Source organism: Dendrobium catenatum, unplaced genomic scaffold, assembly GCF_001605985.2.
Source record: "Dendrobium catenatum unplaced genomic scaffold, ASM160598v2 fragScaff_scaffold_174, whole genome shotgun sequence".
Lineage (NCBI taxonomy): Eukaryota > Viridiplantae > Streptophyta > Magnoliopsida > Asparagales > Orchidaceae > Dendrobium > Dendrobium catenatum.
The window spans coordinates 140,088-159,135 of NW_021318636.1; the positions used below are offsets into that span (position 1 = coordinate 140,088).

The 19,048-nt window shown below is 32.8% G+C and overlaps 1 protein-coding gene across 2 annotated transcripts; it reads right to left on the reverse strand.

Moving 5' to 3' along the window:
- Nucleotides 1–224: 224 nt before the first annotated feature.
- On the reverse strand, nt 225–13,311 carry LOC110112063 (O-fucosyltransferase 38). Of its 2 annotated transcripts, none has more exons than XM_020844145.2 (11): nt 13,018–13,311; nt 10,344–10,422; nt 10,006–10,073; nt 8,869–8,957; nt 8,601–8,781; nt 5,819–5,947; nt 5,571–5,704; nt 5,272–5,485; nt 4,995–5,179; nt 655–750; nt 225–523 (listed from the first exon to the last, which is right to left on the reverse strand). In XM_020844145.2, exons 1-11 carry the CDS (start codon nt 13,198–13,200, stop codon nt 385–387), a joined length of 1,497 nt encoding a protein of 498 aa, XP_020699804.1. In that variant the 5' UTR covers nt 13,201–13,311; the 3' UTR covers nt 225–384. The 2 variants fall into 2 exon arrangements, with proteins under 2 accessions (XP_020699804.1, XP_028548699.1); XM_028692866.1 differs by having other exon boundaries at nt 10,006–10,189.
- Nucleotides 13,312–19,048: the final 5,737 nt, after the last annotated feature.

Consider the following 19,048-nt stretch of genomic DNA (forward strand, 5'->3'; position numbering starts at 1 on the left):
ATCGGACATAGCTTATTGTCCATAGATGAATCATGTGCAACCACATCATCCAGTACGGTACTGAATAGAAAATGATGTGACGCATTTTCATTGAGCTCTGGACAACATTTGATGTCCGCACATAATAAATTCACCATTGCTTACCTAATAATTTTTCTGTTACTAGACCCAAACCTAGAGGACCTGGATATAATTTTCCCAACAAATACAACATAGCTCAAGTATGACAAAAATGCACCAAATATCTCATAACCAAAATAGTAAAAGAACCTTATATGCTTATCTGAAAGTGTAGATCAAAATAGAAAAAGCAGCTCGAAGGTTAAGCACTACACGGGTAAAATCCCAAACAGAAACTAGAACCAAGATCACAGTAGAAAAAGCCTAGATATTATTCACAGAGTTTTTATTGCCGCATATGCATTCAGGAAATGGATTCTCATAAAAGGATTCTTCAGTTCTTAAACGGTTACGTCCTTTCATTCCAGGCAAGGAACCATATCTTTTTCTTGGAGCTCCTCGTCTGCAAGTTAAGTGATTCAAGGTGAAATCAATATTTAACATAGTTATGGCTAAGTATAAAGGATTTTTCTATAAAATTAATCACTTCTCAAAGGAAATGTCTCATGCATTTCATGCAAAAGTTTTTGCTACCTGAATTTATGCATTTGAGTTATAAGCTCTGTCAATTTTGGACCTTCTTGCAGCTCTCCATTGTCTATCTTATCAAAAAGCACTACCAAACCTTTCCTGATAACAGAAGTAATGCAATAAGAACACAGACAAAGCAGGTGGCAGGTGTCATCAGTAGAAAAGCTTTTTAGAAGAAGCACTTTTGTGTAGTTTCAGGTTTCATTTGGGGCGGCTTTATTACCGCTTCTTAAAGCAGCTTTTTATTATAAAAATTTTAATTTTTATACTAGAAAGCTTCTTTAAGAAGCAGTGAAAAAGCCGTCCCAAACGAAGCCTCAGTGCGTCAATTTGATCCCTCTAATATCAAAAATAGATTCAAAATGATCACCTTATTAAAGTCAACATTTAATTTGATGGGAAACAAATGAGAAGTTGACTACCATATTGCATGAAGACAATTTTTTATTAAAAGTTAAAATTTATAATTATTATCCTTTTTTAAATCCTAAATAAACTTAAATCTCATTTCTCCTCTATTTTACCTTAAATCTCATATTTAGTAAATCCTAACATTGGACAGATTTAAAAAATCCTTTTAAGTCTCACAAACTCTTCTTCTTCACACATCGCTACTCTCACCAAAGTCTTCTCCAATGATCTCCGTTGCAACTTCCTGGCTTCTTGGTCATCAGGGCTTTCAATCCTCTCGTTCCTCACATGCTGCTGCTCACGTCGATGCCTTCTACAATGAGCTCCCCATGTGGCTTTATGACTTCTTTGTTGTCAAGGGTTTTGGCAATTTAGGGGAGAAGGATGAGGGTTTGCAATTTTAAAATTATTAAAGTCATTTAAATTAATTAAATAAGATATATTAATTAAAATTTTAATTTAATTTTAATACAATAACAATAATAACATCAAGCCTTTAATTTTAATGATAATATTAATTAATTCAAAAGATATAACTTCAAATAAATTAATATTTAATTTAATTAAATATAAACAACTAGTTAATGATTAATAAGGATGTGTATAAATATAAGAAATAATAAATACATAATATGTAGAAATTAATATAAAGAGTATAAAGTATTTTAACATAATATCATTTATTCCACTCAAATATTAAATTTCACACTTGCAATTTTATGTAATCATAAAAGAAATACCACACAAACAATAAAAGAAACATAACTCCTCAGTTCACACACTTACATTGCCTAAAATATCATCAATTTTGACTTTTGATGTTAACTTTAACAGTGAAATTAAAGCTTGACATTATTTGGGATCAACTTTCAATAGTGGAGGAACCAAACTTGAGTATTGTGATATTCTCAAACTAAATTGGTCACTTGCTAATATTCGAGGGCTATTTTGAGCTTTTCTTTGGATAAGAATTTGAATTATAAGTTCTCATATAAGTAAATTAATGGAATTAATAAATTTTATAATTCATAGGAAGATAAATATTCTATGCATTCAAAAAATCTAAATGGATTGGAGAGAAAACTATGGAGATTAATAGTTTAGAGTTTAAACTATAGTATTCAGGTAAGAGTCATACTAAAAATTGTGTTGGTATGATTATAGATAAAAATTTAAAAGATAATATTGTAAAAAATAATATAATTATATATTTAAAGATTATTATTGATGCTAAGATTATTAATATTATAAGTGTTTATACTCCTCAAGTAAGTTTGAATATGTATTCATAATTAAAATTTTGTAATGACCTAGAAGAACTAATACAAATGATACCTCTTAAAAAAAAGAGTTTTTATTGGAGGAGATTTAAATGGTCATATTGGTAGAGAAGTTGATGATTTTTAAAGCATTCATAGTGGCTTTGGAGCGACTAATAAAGGTGATAAGATTGTATTAAATTTTCTTTTAGCCTATGATTTTATAATTGCTAATATCTTATTTAAGAAAAGATATGAGCATCTCATCCCTTATAAGAATGGATACATAAAACTCATATTAATTATTTTCTTATAAGAAAAAAGACCATTTAAATTGCAAAGATTATAAAATGATTCCTAGTGAAAGTTTATGTACCAAACATCGTTTATTAGTTTTAAACTTTAAGAAAAAGGGGCAAAAATAAAAAATTAATTAAACTATTGTTATAGGATTAGATAAGGACATTTAAAGAATATTGACAAAAATATTTTGTGAGTAAGATTATAGATATTAAGATTTTGTCTGTGCATGAAGAAGCTAATGTTATGTGAGAAAAAATAGCTAGTGATATTAAAAATGTTACAAAACATGTACTTGAAGTATCAAAGAGAAAATTTTCTAATAATACAAGTAATTGATGGTGTAATCAAAATGTGCAAGAAAAGATAAAAATAAGAAGATTTGTTATAAAAATTAATTCAGATGTAAAAATTTTGATAATTGGAAAAGATATAAAGAGTTCTATAAGGAGTCTAAAAAAATAATATGTGATACAAAGATTTTATATTTTTAGGATATATAAAATAAATTAGATACTAAGAATAGCAAAAAATATATATGTAAGTTAACCAAACAAAGAGATATGAGTGGTAAGGATTTAGTTCAAATGAAGTGTATTAAAGATAAAGATCAAAAAGTATTTTTATTAGAAGAGAATATTCAACAAAGATGGATGAAATATTTTGCTAAACTTTTCAGTGAAGATTGTGAGAATGCAATTGCTCTTTAGTGACCTTAGAACCCTAAATAAAAATAAAAATTTATATTTTTAACGACAAATTAGTAAAACCAAAATTAGAAAAGTTTAAAAAAAAATGAAGTGTGTAAAAATTGTTAAACCTGATGATATTTCAATAGAGGTGTGGAAATGCTTAGGAGAGGACTTTATTGGTTTACTAAACTTTTTAATATTATTTTGAAGAATAAAAAGATGTCAGATTAGAGGAGAATGAATGTGTTAATTCCTAATTTTAGAATAAATATGATGCACAAGATTGTGCGAAGTATAGAGAAATTAAGTTAACGTGTCATACTTTAAAACTATGGAAGAGAGTTATGAAGCACAGGTTGCGACATGATACTAATGTTTCTCAAAATCAATTTGGATTCATGTCGGGTAGGTCTACAATGGAAGCTATACATTTAATGAGAAGTTTGATGGAGAAGTATAGAGAGAATATGGAGGATCTACATATAATATTTATTGTTTTAGAGAAAACATATGATAAAGATCCAAGAGAAATGCTATGGACAGTTCTAGAAAATAAAGAGGTTGATAATGCTTATATTCAAGTCATTAAGGATATGTATGCAATATTTGTTACTTGTGTTCAAACACAAGGTGGTTTGATCGAATATTTTCCTATTTCAGTTGGATTACATCAAAGATGAGCCTTAAGCTCATATCTTCTTGCTTTAGTCATGAATGTTCTCACTATACATTTGCAAGAGGTTGTACACTGGTGTATGCTTTTTGCTGATGATATTATTCTTGTTGATAAGACTGGAGAGGGAGTTTAAGATAAACTTGAATTATGGAAGTCAACCTTAGAGTCTAGAGGCTTTCAATTGAGTACATCTAAACCTGAATATATGGAGTGTAATTTTAGTAATAATAGATATAGTGGTGGAATTGTGACTTTGGGCGATCAAATCATTGATAAGAATACTCGTTTTAGATATCTTGAGTTTATTGTTTAGAGTGATGGTGAAAACGATGAGAATATTATTAGTAGAATTCAAGTTTGATGATTGAAGTTGAGGAATGCATCTGGCTTATTGTGTGATAGAAAAGTCTCCCTCGAAGTTAAGGGGAAAATTCTATAAGATTGTGGCACGACCTGCAATGCTTTGTGGTGCATAATGTTGACCATTAAAAGAGAAGCATAATATTAAGTTAAGTGTTGCAAAGATGAAGATGCTCAGGTGGATGAGTGGCTCTACTCTTAGAGACAGGATACGAAATGAGCATATACGTGAAAAAGTTGGAGTAGCTCCAAGAGAGTCGTCTTAGATGGTTTGGTCATATAAAACGGCGGCCTTCCGATGACCCGATTAGGAAAGTAGATATATTAAATTTGACTTATGTTAAGAAAGGTAGAGGTAGACCTAAAAACGACTTGATTAGAAAATATTAGAAATGACCTTTCTTTATTAGATTTAAATGAGAATTTGACTCTTAGCATGACATAATGGAGAAAAATGATTCATGTAGCCGACCTCATATAGTGGGATAAAGGCTTCATGTTGTTGTTGTTGTAAAGAAAAACTAACACATTTTTTTAATTAAAATGTTGTCTGATTATGTAAGTATTAAGGATAGCGAAGGAAATGTATGAGCACAACCTTTACACTAACTTGTAACATAATCTAGAAGTTTAAATAAGTATTACCTATCTGGGCTAATTGTGGTACGGTGCCCGAGAAACCTTCGCTGCCCCTCAACAGCTCTAGCCATGTTCCCAGAATATGATGGAACAAATACATCACTTTCAACTGATATCATATAATCTAGAGCAGCAGATTGTGTTGCATGACTGGCAAATATATTCAATTCTTCACTTGTTGCTATTGTATCCTGCATATATCAATCACTTTGTTGTTTGAGTTAACTTCACATGCTTGAATCCCCCAGCAGGAATATACAAATTAACAACCGATTAACAAAACCTTAAAAACCAAGTTTGGGAAACGAAATCTCAAATCTTCCAGATAAGTTTGACCGCCAAATATTTCACCAGAAGCCATGTAAATCCAGGTTGATGAAGGATAACCTAGAGATTGCAAGAAAATTCCTACTTCCTTTGGTGTTAGAGGGCAGAACCCTTCATTTCTCTGTTCAGTTGAATTAATTTTCTTCATCTTCCAGTGATTTGTATTTTCCCTTCAAGAGAAAAAAATTGAATAAACTGAAAAGACATGTTCAGCGATGCATCAGTAAGAATAATCATCTAAGTTGCAAGGATTACCTCATAATTCTTAGCTCTTCAGTTTCTGCTTCATTCAAGCCGTAAGTACAGCCAGTAAATGATAACATATCCTTTTCATAACGCAAATGAAGGGCAATGTATCGCCCATGTGACCGCAACCGCTCCACTAGCTTCTGTGGTTTCAGCATCATGTAGGCTCAGTGCCTAATTTAGAAATACCCCAGGACATCTCTTAATGAACAACAATATGAATGTTAGACGAATCGCCATAAAGTAGGGGTTTTGACCTTTCCAAGCTCCTCAATTGGAGAGGAAAATTGAAGCGCTTTATATAAAGCGCGGCAACGTAGCTTTTGGATATCAATAGGCAAGTCATTGTTGGCTAGTCTGGAATCAGACTTGGGCACATGAATGACCTGATCAAAATACAACCTTTATAAGTTTTCTAAATTTTAACAATTTCAATTGAGAGAAAGAAATAAGCTACCTTGAGAACCAAGGATTACAATTGTAGATATATAATGTTTTCCTATTAAAGCCATAAAATAAGCAAGAACATACTGCATCTTAATGCTTGACCAGTTATTTTCATAGCCAAAGAATGAGCAGCATATTGCTAGAGTCCAAAGAGCATGTCTGTAGTCTGCAATGAGACCCATGATGGAACAGCAATGCTTCAGATGTGTAATCGCCCAGGATCGATAATCCTTGTTTATATTGTGTTATTATCCGAGTGCAAGTTTTACCAATTGCAGCCAATAGCCGCAACCTGGAAAATCTTACTCAGCCCACTTTTTCAAAGATGTGCCAGTTAAATCGGTCCAGCCAGTCCACGCAGGACCGGCTCATGCGCGAACGAGGCAGAAGCCTCCGCCTCCTGCTTTAGCCGCACGCACCGCCGAAGCAAACAAAGCATTTTAGGATGGATTTTTGACGGATTTGGGAGTGAAATTTGAATGTAGGGACTGTTTAGGAATTTCCTTTTGATCTGTATGCATTAAATACTTTGTTTTCCTAGGGTTAGGGCATCTTGAATTTGGCTGAAATTTGATATCTCTTAGATTTAGGTTTTCTTTGGGCTCTAGTGGCGTCTAGAGATTTGGGAGAGATCGATCCTCTCGAATTGAGGATTAATTTTATCTTGTTTGTTTTTCTTCTGTTAGTTGATTTCTTGCAATAAAATCTACTATTTTCCTTGGATTTCATTGAATTTTGGAAGAATTTCTCGCTGTTTTACGAAGATTGATAGAAAATACTTGAGATCTACAAGTGTTTCCTATCAGTGCCACAATCATGAATTTGATGAGGTACCAAATTTGAAATCTAGCTTTCGAATATAGAGGAGACTTGATGCGGACATCCGATCATGAAGATTTTCAAAGGAGGGGACGACGATCGACGGCCGAGATCATTCCACCTTATCTTAATTTGTTGTTTGTAATTTTTATTTTTATTATGAATTTTCCCTTTTTACCCTTAATTAAGAGGGTCGTCCTATGTAAACCCTAGGGGCATATGTGTCTTGTTTTAGTTTCTTAGGCTTATATATAGAGGCCCTTGCTTGTGTAATGTAATGATGAATTATTAAGAAAAGAAATTTTATTTGCACTTGTGTTCTTTGGAGATAAGTTGGGTGAGATTCCTATGGAAGGAATTCATAGCTTCCACCAGCAGTAGGATGGGTTCGGGCTCGTGGCCTGAAGTTCCTTGGTGAAGGGCAATGTAATCCCCGTCAGCTGCAGGATGTGTCCAAGCTCGCGGTTATATCTTTCTTTCCCTAAATCCTTTTCTCCTCCTCCCTTGACCGTCGGCCACATAGTTTCCCCAACCTCCTACTTCATCCACAGCCACCCCTTCACCGCCGGCCACCCTTGTCTCCTCCCCCTTCTTCACGTGATCTATAACCTTCCTAAAATATATTTCATAATTTTGGTAACTCTCTTCATGATCAAATTCAAATTAATTTGAATTTGAAAGAATTACTTAATTTACAAAATCCTATTTTAGGAAACTTACTAAAACAATTCCTATTTAAATTTTAAATTAAGAAGGGATGAAATATTTCTTTCCAAACTTAGTTTATTAATTTAAGTAGGCATTAAATGCCTCATTAATTCCTCCCTCTCTCTCTATAGCCGACGGCCCCCCCTCATGAATGAGATTAGGAATTGTTTCCTAAAATTCTCCTCTCCACTTTGGAAACAATTCAAATCTCTCCCACCTCCTTTGACCGAATTTATCCATAGTCCTTTCTAATTAATTTATTTCCAATAGGGAACCTCTCCAATTGGAAGTAAATTAGTCCCCTTCTTCCTCTTTGCCCCAAAATTTGAATTCCCCTTTGATTACTTTACTTTTATCAAATGATTTAAATTAGGAAAATATTTAATTTCAAATTCTAAGTAATTTTGAATTTGAAATTCTTTCCTAATTTAAGATAGCCTATTTTAGGAAAGTTACTTAAAATTAAATCTAATTAGATTTCTAATTTGATTTGATTTGATTTAATTATTCCTAATATTTTGATCTCAATTAAAGCAAGAAATTCTAATTTCAAATGTCCCCTTTTTTTTCATACCCGTTCTACATCAAGACTACATCATTATACCAAGCAAAACACATTTAAAATGGTAATAGCCTCATACCTTCTGTATGATATTTGAAGTAACAATTTCAAAAAACATCAAACTACAAAATATTCCTACGATAACTAAAGCTGTTAAGTAGAACAGTAATAGTCAACTATTTCAAAAATGATTTTATTTTTTGCATTTTGAATTTGTGCACTCAGCCTGATCTACAGAACAAGACAGCACACATGTAATGGAGCTTGTTTGTTAGGTCTTACTTTCATCTCAGATGAATTCTTACGATATCAATAACCTCACCAAAAGGAACTTTTATTCTATCCAGTGAACGTACGCAGAGGAAGGTTCGGTTTTAGGCAAAAAAGCGTCTGTACCGAGTTTTTTTTCAGTGTAGGCGCTTTTTTCCCTAAAACCGAACCTTCCTCTGCGTGCGTTCACTGGATAGAATAAAAGTTCCACCAAAAGAAGCAGGAATGACTACCTGATAGTCCTTCCATATTCTTTGTGACAAATCCTCATAGTAGCTAGCACTAGCCCAGGAAGTAAAGTGTTTACGAGCCCTTGGAGCTGATTCCAATTCCTTTGGTAACTGCCGCACAATACGCACGTCGCCTTGCAAGGACTGGATGAAATAAGGCTCATCAAAAATGTCCGCAAACGTGCTGCTCACAAGTTGGCAAGTTATAAAAGATATAATGTGATAATTATGGGACACTTTAACAGATAACAATTGTTATGCTCCTACAAACCTTGAATCCTGCCAAAATGATCGCCTATCAAGTTGAGGAATTACTAAAGTTGCGTTCATTATTCGAGCCACAGCAACCATATCACATATCTGAAGACGAGAGGATTACAAATAAAACTGAAAAGTTATTAAAACTCTAAAACAGGACGAAGTAATCCTTCAGTGATAATCTAGGATAGTCAAAGCATATGATAGTAAAATTATAATAATTTTTGTCACTATTATGAAATTTCTTTGTGCATGTGAAGCCACAAAACTTCTAAAAGGTAAGTAGAAATGTGTGGATATGTAAATGCCAAAAATTGGTTGGCCAAATTTATCACAAATCAATTGGAAGGGAGGAGGGGTCGTCATGGGATGTCAAAGATAATTGATATGCATATAAAAAAAGGGTATGAAGCATGATAAACCAAATCAACTATTTTGAATAAAATTTTGTTTAGATGTTTTATTCTTAATAATTTTAAAAGTCTACGTTTTAGCAAGTGGGAGACTAGATATTTTCTAGAGAGATTATCTCCTTGATCAAGTGTGGAGCTTAATTCTACTGCCTTGGGTGATTTCTTCCCTCTTACTTCATTGTTATTAGATTGAAATCTTGATTGATTTTTAATCAAGTTGGATACAACTAGATTTTCCACAGGTGCATTAGCTAAAAGTTAATGGTACTTTTTTTCCGTATTTCCTAATTTCTATGCATTATTTTAAGTAAAAATAAGTTAAATGATCATTTGCATCAAATTTCAACCTATTTTTAAATTTTCATCTCAAGTAATAAATAGTTATTCAAATTAAGATTTTGTTTGTAAGTGCACATTATTTCATGCACGTCATATTCATAACAGATCTACATTAGGAAAACCTAAACCTTAAGATATCTACATCAAGAATGATCTCAAAATACAGGTATACATATTTTAAGAAAACAATAGGTTGCAAAGCAGTAGACTGGCATAAAAGCTTCAAGCTTTACAGTAATCCCATGGAATCGTTTCCCACTTTATGCAGGCAAATTGGGAGGCACTTGCGATTGCTAAGTATAAATAGTTAAGCTGAAATCTATACAGAAGATTGCTCATACAATGGAAAACATGTCCAGGTTCAAAACAGTAGGTAAAGTCCAGTGAGATGAACTTACACCAGTGCGCATTTGGTTAAGTCCACCATTGCTTTTGACTGTTATGTAACGGTCCCAGGTATGGGTTGCTGGTAATGAAATAAAAGCTAGTGTAAGAATGTGTTTGATTGTATGCTTCTGTAGATACTAGCTTTGCTTGCTGCTGTGGCTTAGCACTAGGAAATCAACAGGAACTGAGCTTTTTCTTTCATCAACAATTTATGTTCAATAATCAGTTTAATGGACACCAAAATATGTTTCTGTGCTCATCTTTAAAAAATAGAGAATTTGATGAAAAAAAGAACTTTCAAACTTAAGAAAAATGATAAAAAAAAAATAAAGAAGCAATGAAAAATAACCTTCATATTTTCGAGTGGGCTTGACACATGGGTGGAAACCATGAGCAGAGGAAGAATCCCATAATTGCTCCTCTAATATCTGGCATTAGAAAGGGAAATCCTTTCAGGACATGCAAATAACATTTAGAAAAAAAAAATTGCAAAAGCAAAAAGAGAAAAAAACTAGCAGCCTCTGAAAGTCTGGAAAATTGAAAATCAATATAAATTACAATGAATTCTAAAAGCCAACTTATAAACCAACCATAATACCAGAAAATTTTATATTCAGAGGAAAAACTAGCATGGAAATTATTTTTGAAGAAAATAAGCAAACGTCAAGAATGATTAATCAAATGGATTCTTTCTAAATAACAATGGTAACAGCCCAGCAAGGCATAATAAATGCAACCCTTTTCAGGAGCAAGATTAGGAAAATGGCACCCATCCATGTCGCATAGATAAGTAAATTGTGGGGATGATGCCCTCGCAGTCAGAACCGTAGTTTTTATACTGGAAGACTGAGGAATAAGCTTTTGCATGACAATGTTATCTCATAATACTAGAACTTGATGAAACTGAGGTCCAATGAGTGAAACAATCCATGAGATGACTGTAGAATGTACAGAATCACCCATACGGGTGAACAACGACAATGAGTACAAACTTACACAATATGCCTCATTTTATTACTAGCAAAATTTTGTACCTGCGAATAGTGCAGGTCCTTCAAGTTGGCACTTAAGTCTACAAACCGGGGAGCAGACTAAAGACGATCCATCAAAGATTTTTAGATTAAGATTGTCGATAAGAACATTGTCTATCGTAGAATACACTAAACTTCCACAACCATTTTTAGCTGGTCCTCAGGGCATCTCCAGCAGAAAAATTCATTTTTCACTTCAAATTGTAGTCATTCTGATGGACCGGTTCACCAACCGGTCCATCCACCCGGACCCCTGAGGGTCTACGGGCGGACAAGGCAGAGGCGGGCGAACCCGCCTGGAGCCAGGGAAAATTTCGGTGGGCCCTTGGGGCCCACCCATTTGGATCGGACGGCTCTCATGGGGGGGGGGGGCCGGACGGCTCTCATGGGGGGGGGGCGGAATAGTAAGGAGGGTGGGATGGAGTGTTTGGGGAGGGGTTTTGGGATGATATGAAGGAGCCATTTGGGGTTTAGGGTTTGAATCATGCTTTTGGAGGCTTACTCTTAGTTTTCTTCTTGTATTCTCTAGAGCTTTTGTGGGAGATCTTGTCCTTCTCGAAGTGGACTAAATTTTATCTTGCTTTCTCTTGGATCTTATATGCAAAAGTCATTTCTCTTCATCTCATTTCATTTGTGATTGTTTTCTTTGGTTTTGGTGAAGATATCCTTCTCTTTTGAGGGATATTTGGGCAAAAACGAGTTGTGCAACCCTAAGGCGTATCACATTCATCTCCAATCGAATATCATTTCTTCTTCTTTGGCTCCCTTCCTGCGAAGGTAACCATCTTTGGCACGCTTTTCTCCTTTTATGCACTCTTCTTTGGCAAATCTCGTAGCGAATTTTTTTGGTTCAGGTGAACACTCCTATGTCAATATTGACGTCGCATTGTTCGCCTACCGGAATTTGGCATGCGGTTGGGAGTTCGAATGGAGCAAATGGCGAACGGCATACGGTGGTATGGTGTTCGGTTGGAGATGGTCTCAACCCCAGAGTTACATTTGTTTGGATGAGCTAATGTCGAATGGTTTGGGACTCGGGAGACTTTTCAGCTACCAAGTAAACTTTCTGGTGTTGCTCGTGTACAAATGTTTAACAAGATCTATAAATTGTTGTCTTCCTTAACAAATTTCATTTTCTATGCACTTTCTCCATTGTCATTTCTTCTCCATTCAGCTACTTGCACACGCCATTGAGCTGCAGTAGGTTCAAGGACCTTCCCAGCAGTTAGTATGGCTTGTGTGTAAGCAGTAACCTGGGTAAAGCACTCAGAGATCGAACCTGAGAGTTTCGGACAGTATCAGCATTTTGAGGACTGTCACATGGAACTAAAATCACCGGTAATAAGCTCAAACTGACAGATTGGCATAATATTTATGCACTTTCACATCTGAAACAATGGCCATCCTATCGTTAATCATAACAGACAGGAAACCGATTGAATTGGTCCAAATAGGATAGCATACCTCAGATCGAGACAAGAAAACTAAACTTTTCGTTAAGCGTACTGACATACACTGAACTAGAACACAAATAGTGCTCATCATAAAAGGAGCAGTACTGCAAATCTAATCAAGACCTTTTTCTTCTTTTTTTTTTTTTTTTTACATTTAGGTCAATTAATTAAGGTAAACTCAAACTCAAAACCTCTTGATTGCCAATGCTCCCAATCAATACCTCTTGATTGATAGACAATGCTCCCAATCAATAGATCAAGGTGAGCTGCGTGCAAACCTAATCAAGACCTATTCTTCTTTCTGACGAACCTGTACAAAACTGCAAACCTAAGAACTGAGACAAATATGAATCTCTTTCAGCTAACCCACAAGAAAAATTCAGAGCTAGGTAACAACAAAGAATCAAAATAGACAATTTAAAATATACACGATCTAAAAAATCACCGTAAAATTTGTATTGAACCAATGTGGTAAGGCCTAGGGAGCTATGCTCTGATAAAAAAAAAAAAGATTTCTAGAAGAGGATAAGAAGGATACCGCGGGACGAGTTTCGGAGAACAAGACCTTGTCGTCGACCTCCGATATCTGTCTTTGAGAAAACAAGAAAAGGACAGCAGAGAATCCCAAGAGGAGTAAAACGTATACAGAGATTGAAGGAGAGGAGACACGGAAATGGAAAACAGGTGAATATGAGGATGATCTGCTGATTTCCATGTGCATTTGGATATTGTGCCTCCCTCAGGTTTACCAAGAGAGGGGGAGGAAAGTCGGAAATCCTTCTACCATTGCATTCTGGCTACTCCCCGGAATCAGCGTTGTAATTAGGAGCTAACTTCAGGTCTTCTTTTTTTTTTCTAGTGATTGAGCATTCGAATACTGACACGGAATAAGTAATTAAAAAAAAGGGAGTTTTACATACATACCACTTAATACTATTCTATTTACATATTTAACATCTAAAACTTTAATATTACATAAATACCACACATAGTTCATTTTCATATAAAATATGAGTGGTAGAAATGAAATATATGAGTGGTAGGAAAGAAATATAAGTGGTATATTTGATATTAAAATAATATATAGTGGTATGGATGTAATATTAAAATTTTAGGTGTTAGATATGTAAATAGGATGTTATAAAGTGGTTTGTATGTAAATTTCCCTAAAAAAAATTATAATAATTTTAAAGATCATTTTTTACGTGTTATAATATTCTTAAATAATTATTTTCTAACAATATCCTATGATAGTTTTGGGTTATCGCTTGCTAGATTTATCCTCATAACCATTGTTCTTATTAAATATAATTTATATATTAATAATATTATATCAAGTTTAAGTTTTTATCTCAAAGGCATTTAAGAATTTTTAAAGACTTCCAATTTCTCAATATTCAGTTAAAATTATTTCCTTATTCTCTTTGAGAATAAACTTTTTTTTTTCTCTTTGAGAATAAACTTTTTTTTTTTTTTTGGAAAATTTGGGGCTTTGCCCATCTATTAAAATGCAAAAGGATTACAATTCAGAAAATAAAATGCTATAAAATTACAAGTAAGACTAATATACCCCAAAAATTCAAAAAGGAAGTATAAAAAAGGAGGTTAGAAGGACTCAGAATAAAAAGGCTACACCAAAATGATCATTGCCAGAAAACTGGAAGAAAAAATATCAATTTCCAGCCGTCAAGTGAATCCAGCAGCAATTAAAAGGGGCACTGGTTGCCACAAGGTAGCTAGCATAAAGACCAAGGACATTCACAGTATCCCAGCAAGCAGCATTCAACATCAGAAAACCATCAAAATTGCACACCCTGGTTGCAAAAAGACCATCCAAGGGGGTGCCCGTGTGTAGACCTTGGCTCATCATTGTCCAAACCTCCAAAATAAACCCAAAAAGCAGCCTCTAAGCAAAAATAATCCATCTAGCAAGCAGTAAGATCATGAAAACTTTCCAGTGCTCTCAACAAAAAACCAACTTAGCATAGACCAAAAGAGGAGCAGCAGTGCCACCAGAACAGAGGACGTTACCGACCAGATCCAGTTAACCCAAGATTTCACAAAATTTCCCACCAAGTTTCTCTTTGCAATTCTAGTTCTCAATTTTAGCACGAATAGCAGTACAAATATCATCTTTAATAGAATTGAGGTTCCTCCTAGAATAAACTTTTATTATATCTACTTCAAAAAAATTTTGCATTCCCAAAGCCCTTAGAATTCATTAATTATACCATATTAGAGTTTTTAATTCTACAAATTTCCAAATTTTCTAATAATTAAATGTCGGATTAGGATGAACATTCTTTATATGACAATACATTTTATTTCCCATGTTTAGTTTTTGATTGGAACATGTCTTAATTCAATTGGACTAACTTTACTATTATAAAAAATGTTATAATTCTCCTAATATTAAATTTTATGTTATTTTTGTGTGGAATTTTATTGAAATTGTCTTGGACCTCAATTCCATTGGTCGATGTTGTCGATGACTTGCAGAAGGTCCTTAAAAAAAAAATTCCCGTATAACCATACAGCACTACAACATTTTATATCCAAGCGCTGCAACACTATATTGTTTGGTTGGAGGAAGACACAGAGGAGAGTGTTGCGGCGCTGGAGACCAAGAGTTCAGCATCGCGGAGCTCCAAACTTGACATTGTGGTAAATAATACGAGACAGGCTAGATATTTTTCTTTCTCGTTTTTCATGAATGTTGAATCTCTTGATTTTTTTTTTTGGGTTTCACTTTTTGTTCACATATATTGTGAAGAGAGAACAAGAGAATGAGAGAGAAATAGATCTATACAAAATTTTATCCCAATTTTCATAATGAATTTCTTGTTAAGGTGTAGCTCTATAATTTTTTCTCGGTTTTGAGCAGAAAATATTGGGGAGTGCTGTCAACTTCTTCCTCTGATTTTTTACCATAGTTTGTCTTTCAGTTACTTAATGGCTTCATTTGATATAATTTTGCTGAGATTATGCTTTTGCTTGCTGTAAAAAAAAAATTAAAAAAAATTAAATAATTTTTTTCCGGTTCTGAGTTTTTGCACATTAAATCCCCATGTTTTTTTTTTTTTTTTTTTTTTCAAATTTTTAAAAAATTCTCTAGTCCCACTACTTTCATTTGTACTTGTTGAATCTTTAAATGTGAAACGCATACTCTGCCGACTCAAATTTTCTAGCATGCAACATGGTTATTAAGCCAACTTTGATCGTAAGGACTTTAATAATTATTAAATCTATTTTAAAATAAATGAAATATAATTGTTATTTGTTACTTAACTATCATATATTATATTTAATTTTCCTCACCTGCAGCCTCCAAAAAAAAAAAGCCTGTGACTTTCTGCTGATAATTCTTAATTACTTTTTTTTTTTTTTTGGCAAAAGAGTTCAACTTATCTGTTTATGCATTGTTTATACGGTGCTTCGAATTTTTAAAAGGTGTATCACATAACAAATATCATCAATATGATCATTTAGTTGTCATAAGGGCATCTCCAATCGAAAATCTCATTTTTCACTTCAAAATACAGTGAAATAAAAAAAATACCGTGATTCATCTCCAACGGAACGCTATTTTGCACCGTAAACCGTCGTTCTCTTCATTCGCGCCTATTTCCCAAAGTTCGGTAGAGATAAAAGAATGGCGCAGATGAATAGATATTGGCGTCGCACTATTCATCCGCGATCAAATGGCGTTAAAAATGACTTTCGGTTGGAGCAAAATAAGAACGACAAATAAGTATTTGCCGTTTGGTTGGAGATGCCCTAAATAAGCTTAAAAACCTGCAAAATGTTGCTCAACTTACCCAATAATAATGAAGTTTCAAGCAGCATGTATTCAATATTAAGAAAGTTTAGGGTCTATTTAGAAAAAATTTCTTTCTGCTTTTTCCCATATAGCAACCATAATGTATTTGTACTATTTTTTTGCTACCTTTTTACTATTTTTCAAAAAATTATATAATGAAAAATTACTTTCTACAATCATAATAGTTAAGTTATTTTCTCTATAATAACTTCATAACGAACTGTATAAAATTATTGAAATAGTTTTCAATCTTTTTCACCTTCAAATTAGTATAATTTAATTATCTTACGATTTGTTTGAGATAACTTTGTGACTGCTTTACTTCTTTATACATCAATCACAATTTAATTTATCTACTACTTTCTAGTCGTTTTCTGGAAATTTAGGGTAAAATTGTACATTGAAAAGCTATTTTTTTCGATCATAGTAGTGAATATATTTTTTTCTATAGCAATTTCACAATTGATTTTATACAGTCATCCCAAATAGATTCTCAGTGTCTTAATCATAAAAAATTCAGATTAAGGCTTCGTTTGGTACCGCTTTCTTACTGCTTCTTAAAGTATTTTGTTAATAAAATCTTTTTAAATTAAAACTTTTGTACTAAAAATTATTTTAAAAAATAAAATAAAAAATTTATTTCAAATGAAACCTAAATCTACTGCAATTGCAAAATAGAAAATTTTTTTTTTTTTGCTACAATTTTTCTTTCTTATACTTCCCCAACATCTTACCATACACAACTCTCCTTGGCCTATTGGTTGAGAGCTTAGGCTTCCAACTAAGAGGTTCAGGGTTCAAGTCTATGTGTATGCGTTGTGTGTATGAGTTTGCCTTAAATGGCCTAAATGTCCCAAAAAAAAAAAAACATCTTACCATAACATTTAATCTTTTCACATTTATATGCTTCGTGCCAATCATTCACTGGCCTAGAAGATTTTGTTAGGATTTTTTTTTGGACACTAAGGCTTGGTTTAGGAGGCTTTTTTAATGCTTCTTAAAGTAGTTTTATAGTATAAAAATTTATTTTTTAAACTAGAAAGTTGTTTTAAGAAGCAATAAAAAAGTCGTCCCAAACTAAGGCTTTTTTTGGACGGCTTTCTTGCTGCTTCTAAAAAAAACTTTCTAGTAAAATTGTTGTATTAGAAAGCTGTTTTAAGAAGCAATAAGAAAGTCATCCTAAACAAAGCCTAAATTATTATTTGTGGTTTACATATATGAATAAATATTTATATTTATCTTAAAGTTTGTTTGTGATGACTATAATATTTTATAAAGTTGATAATAAAGTTGTTGCATGTGTGAAAATTAATTTAGCTATTTAGTTTATAATTTTTCATCATAAAAATTTCTGAAAAAATATGAGAAAGTAATAATCAAATAAAATTGTGCTTTATATTTAAAAAGCAAAGCAACTAGAAAACTGTATGAAACAGATCATTAATATTTGAATTAGAAATAACAAAAATATTTTATGAAATATAAAAAATTATTTTATAAATTAATTAGTTATGTTTTACGTGCATGGCAAAATTTTGAGGATATCCTGAAGAAATGATTCTCCAAATTATTTTGATTTATTACCTTATATTTGAATAGGTAAGCTTAGTATGTTTGCCTGATTGGCTGATTGCCTGCTAATTAAGATTTCATTTGAGACTATTTTTTTGTTGTTTCTTAAAATATTTTTTTTAATATAAAAATAATTTTTTTTACTAAAAAATTACTTTAAGAAGCAGCAAAAAAGCTGTCCCAAATGAAGCCTAAGTTGATTGGACAATCAAAACTACTATTGAAGAAGAAAACGTAAGCAACTCATATAAAGCTTTGTTTGACATGGCTTTCTTATTGTTTTTTAAAGCAGCTTTTTAGTACAAAAATTTTAATTTTTGTACTAAAAAGCTATTTTAATAGCACTAAGAAAGTCATCCCAAATGAATCCTAGTTTGTTGGTTAAGAGTTTTGGCTACCAATCAAGAGGTTTTGGGTTCGAATTTTGCGTATGTGATGTTGTGTATGAATTTGTCTTAATTAATTTAAATTAATATTTTTGTACTTAAAAATTATTTTAAAAAGCTGCAAGAAAATCATCTCAAATGAAGCATGAGTCTTTTCTTGAGGACCGACAAATTTGAGATCTTTGAGTAATTATAGCCACTTAAACATTTCAGGGATGAGTATAATATATAATTTCAAGCTTGGTAGATCCATTAAAAACTAAAATCTTATAAAACTTTGAGGCAATGGCAAGAATCTGGGTAAAAAATGGCGTGGTAGCCAAAGAAAAACAGCAAGAACAAGGAAAAACAGTAAACATAATCTAGAGTAAAAACTGATAATATGTTATCATCTCCTTCATATTACAGTTTCTATGTATGTTTCGTATTCTCCCTATGAGTATCTTCCATTTCTATATCAGGCAAAATGATAGAAAATGATATGATATGTACTATATTCTAAATTCAGATAATAAAGCTGTGAATAATAGTAGAGGTAAATAATAGTAGTGAAGAGTGGTGATGACCAACATCATCCTTCTCTTACTTTAGAAGAACTATCGGATGTCTCCAAAGAGGTATTTGCTCCATCGGGTGGACAGTAAGTAAGCATGAATATCAGAGATATTAAATGTAGAAGAAGTAAGCACATCATTTGAGAGTACAACAATATATGCATTATCATTAATGCGCTGTTTAATTGGTACTAGACTGATTTTATGCGGGCTAAGTTTGTAATATGATCTTGATGG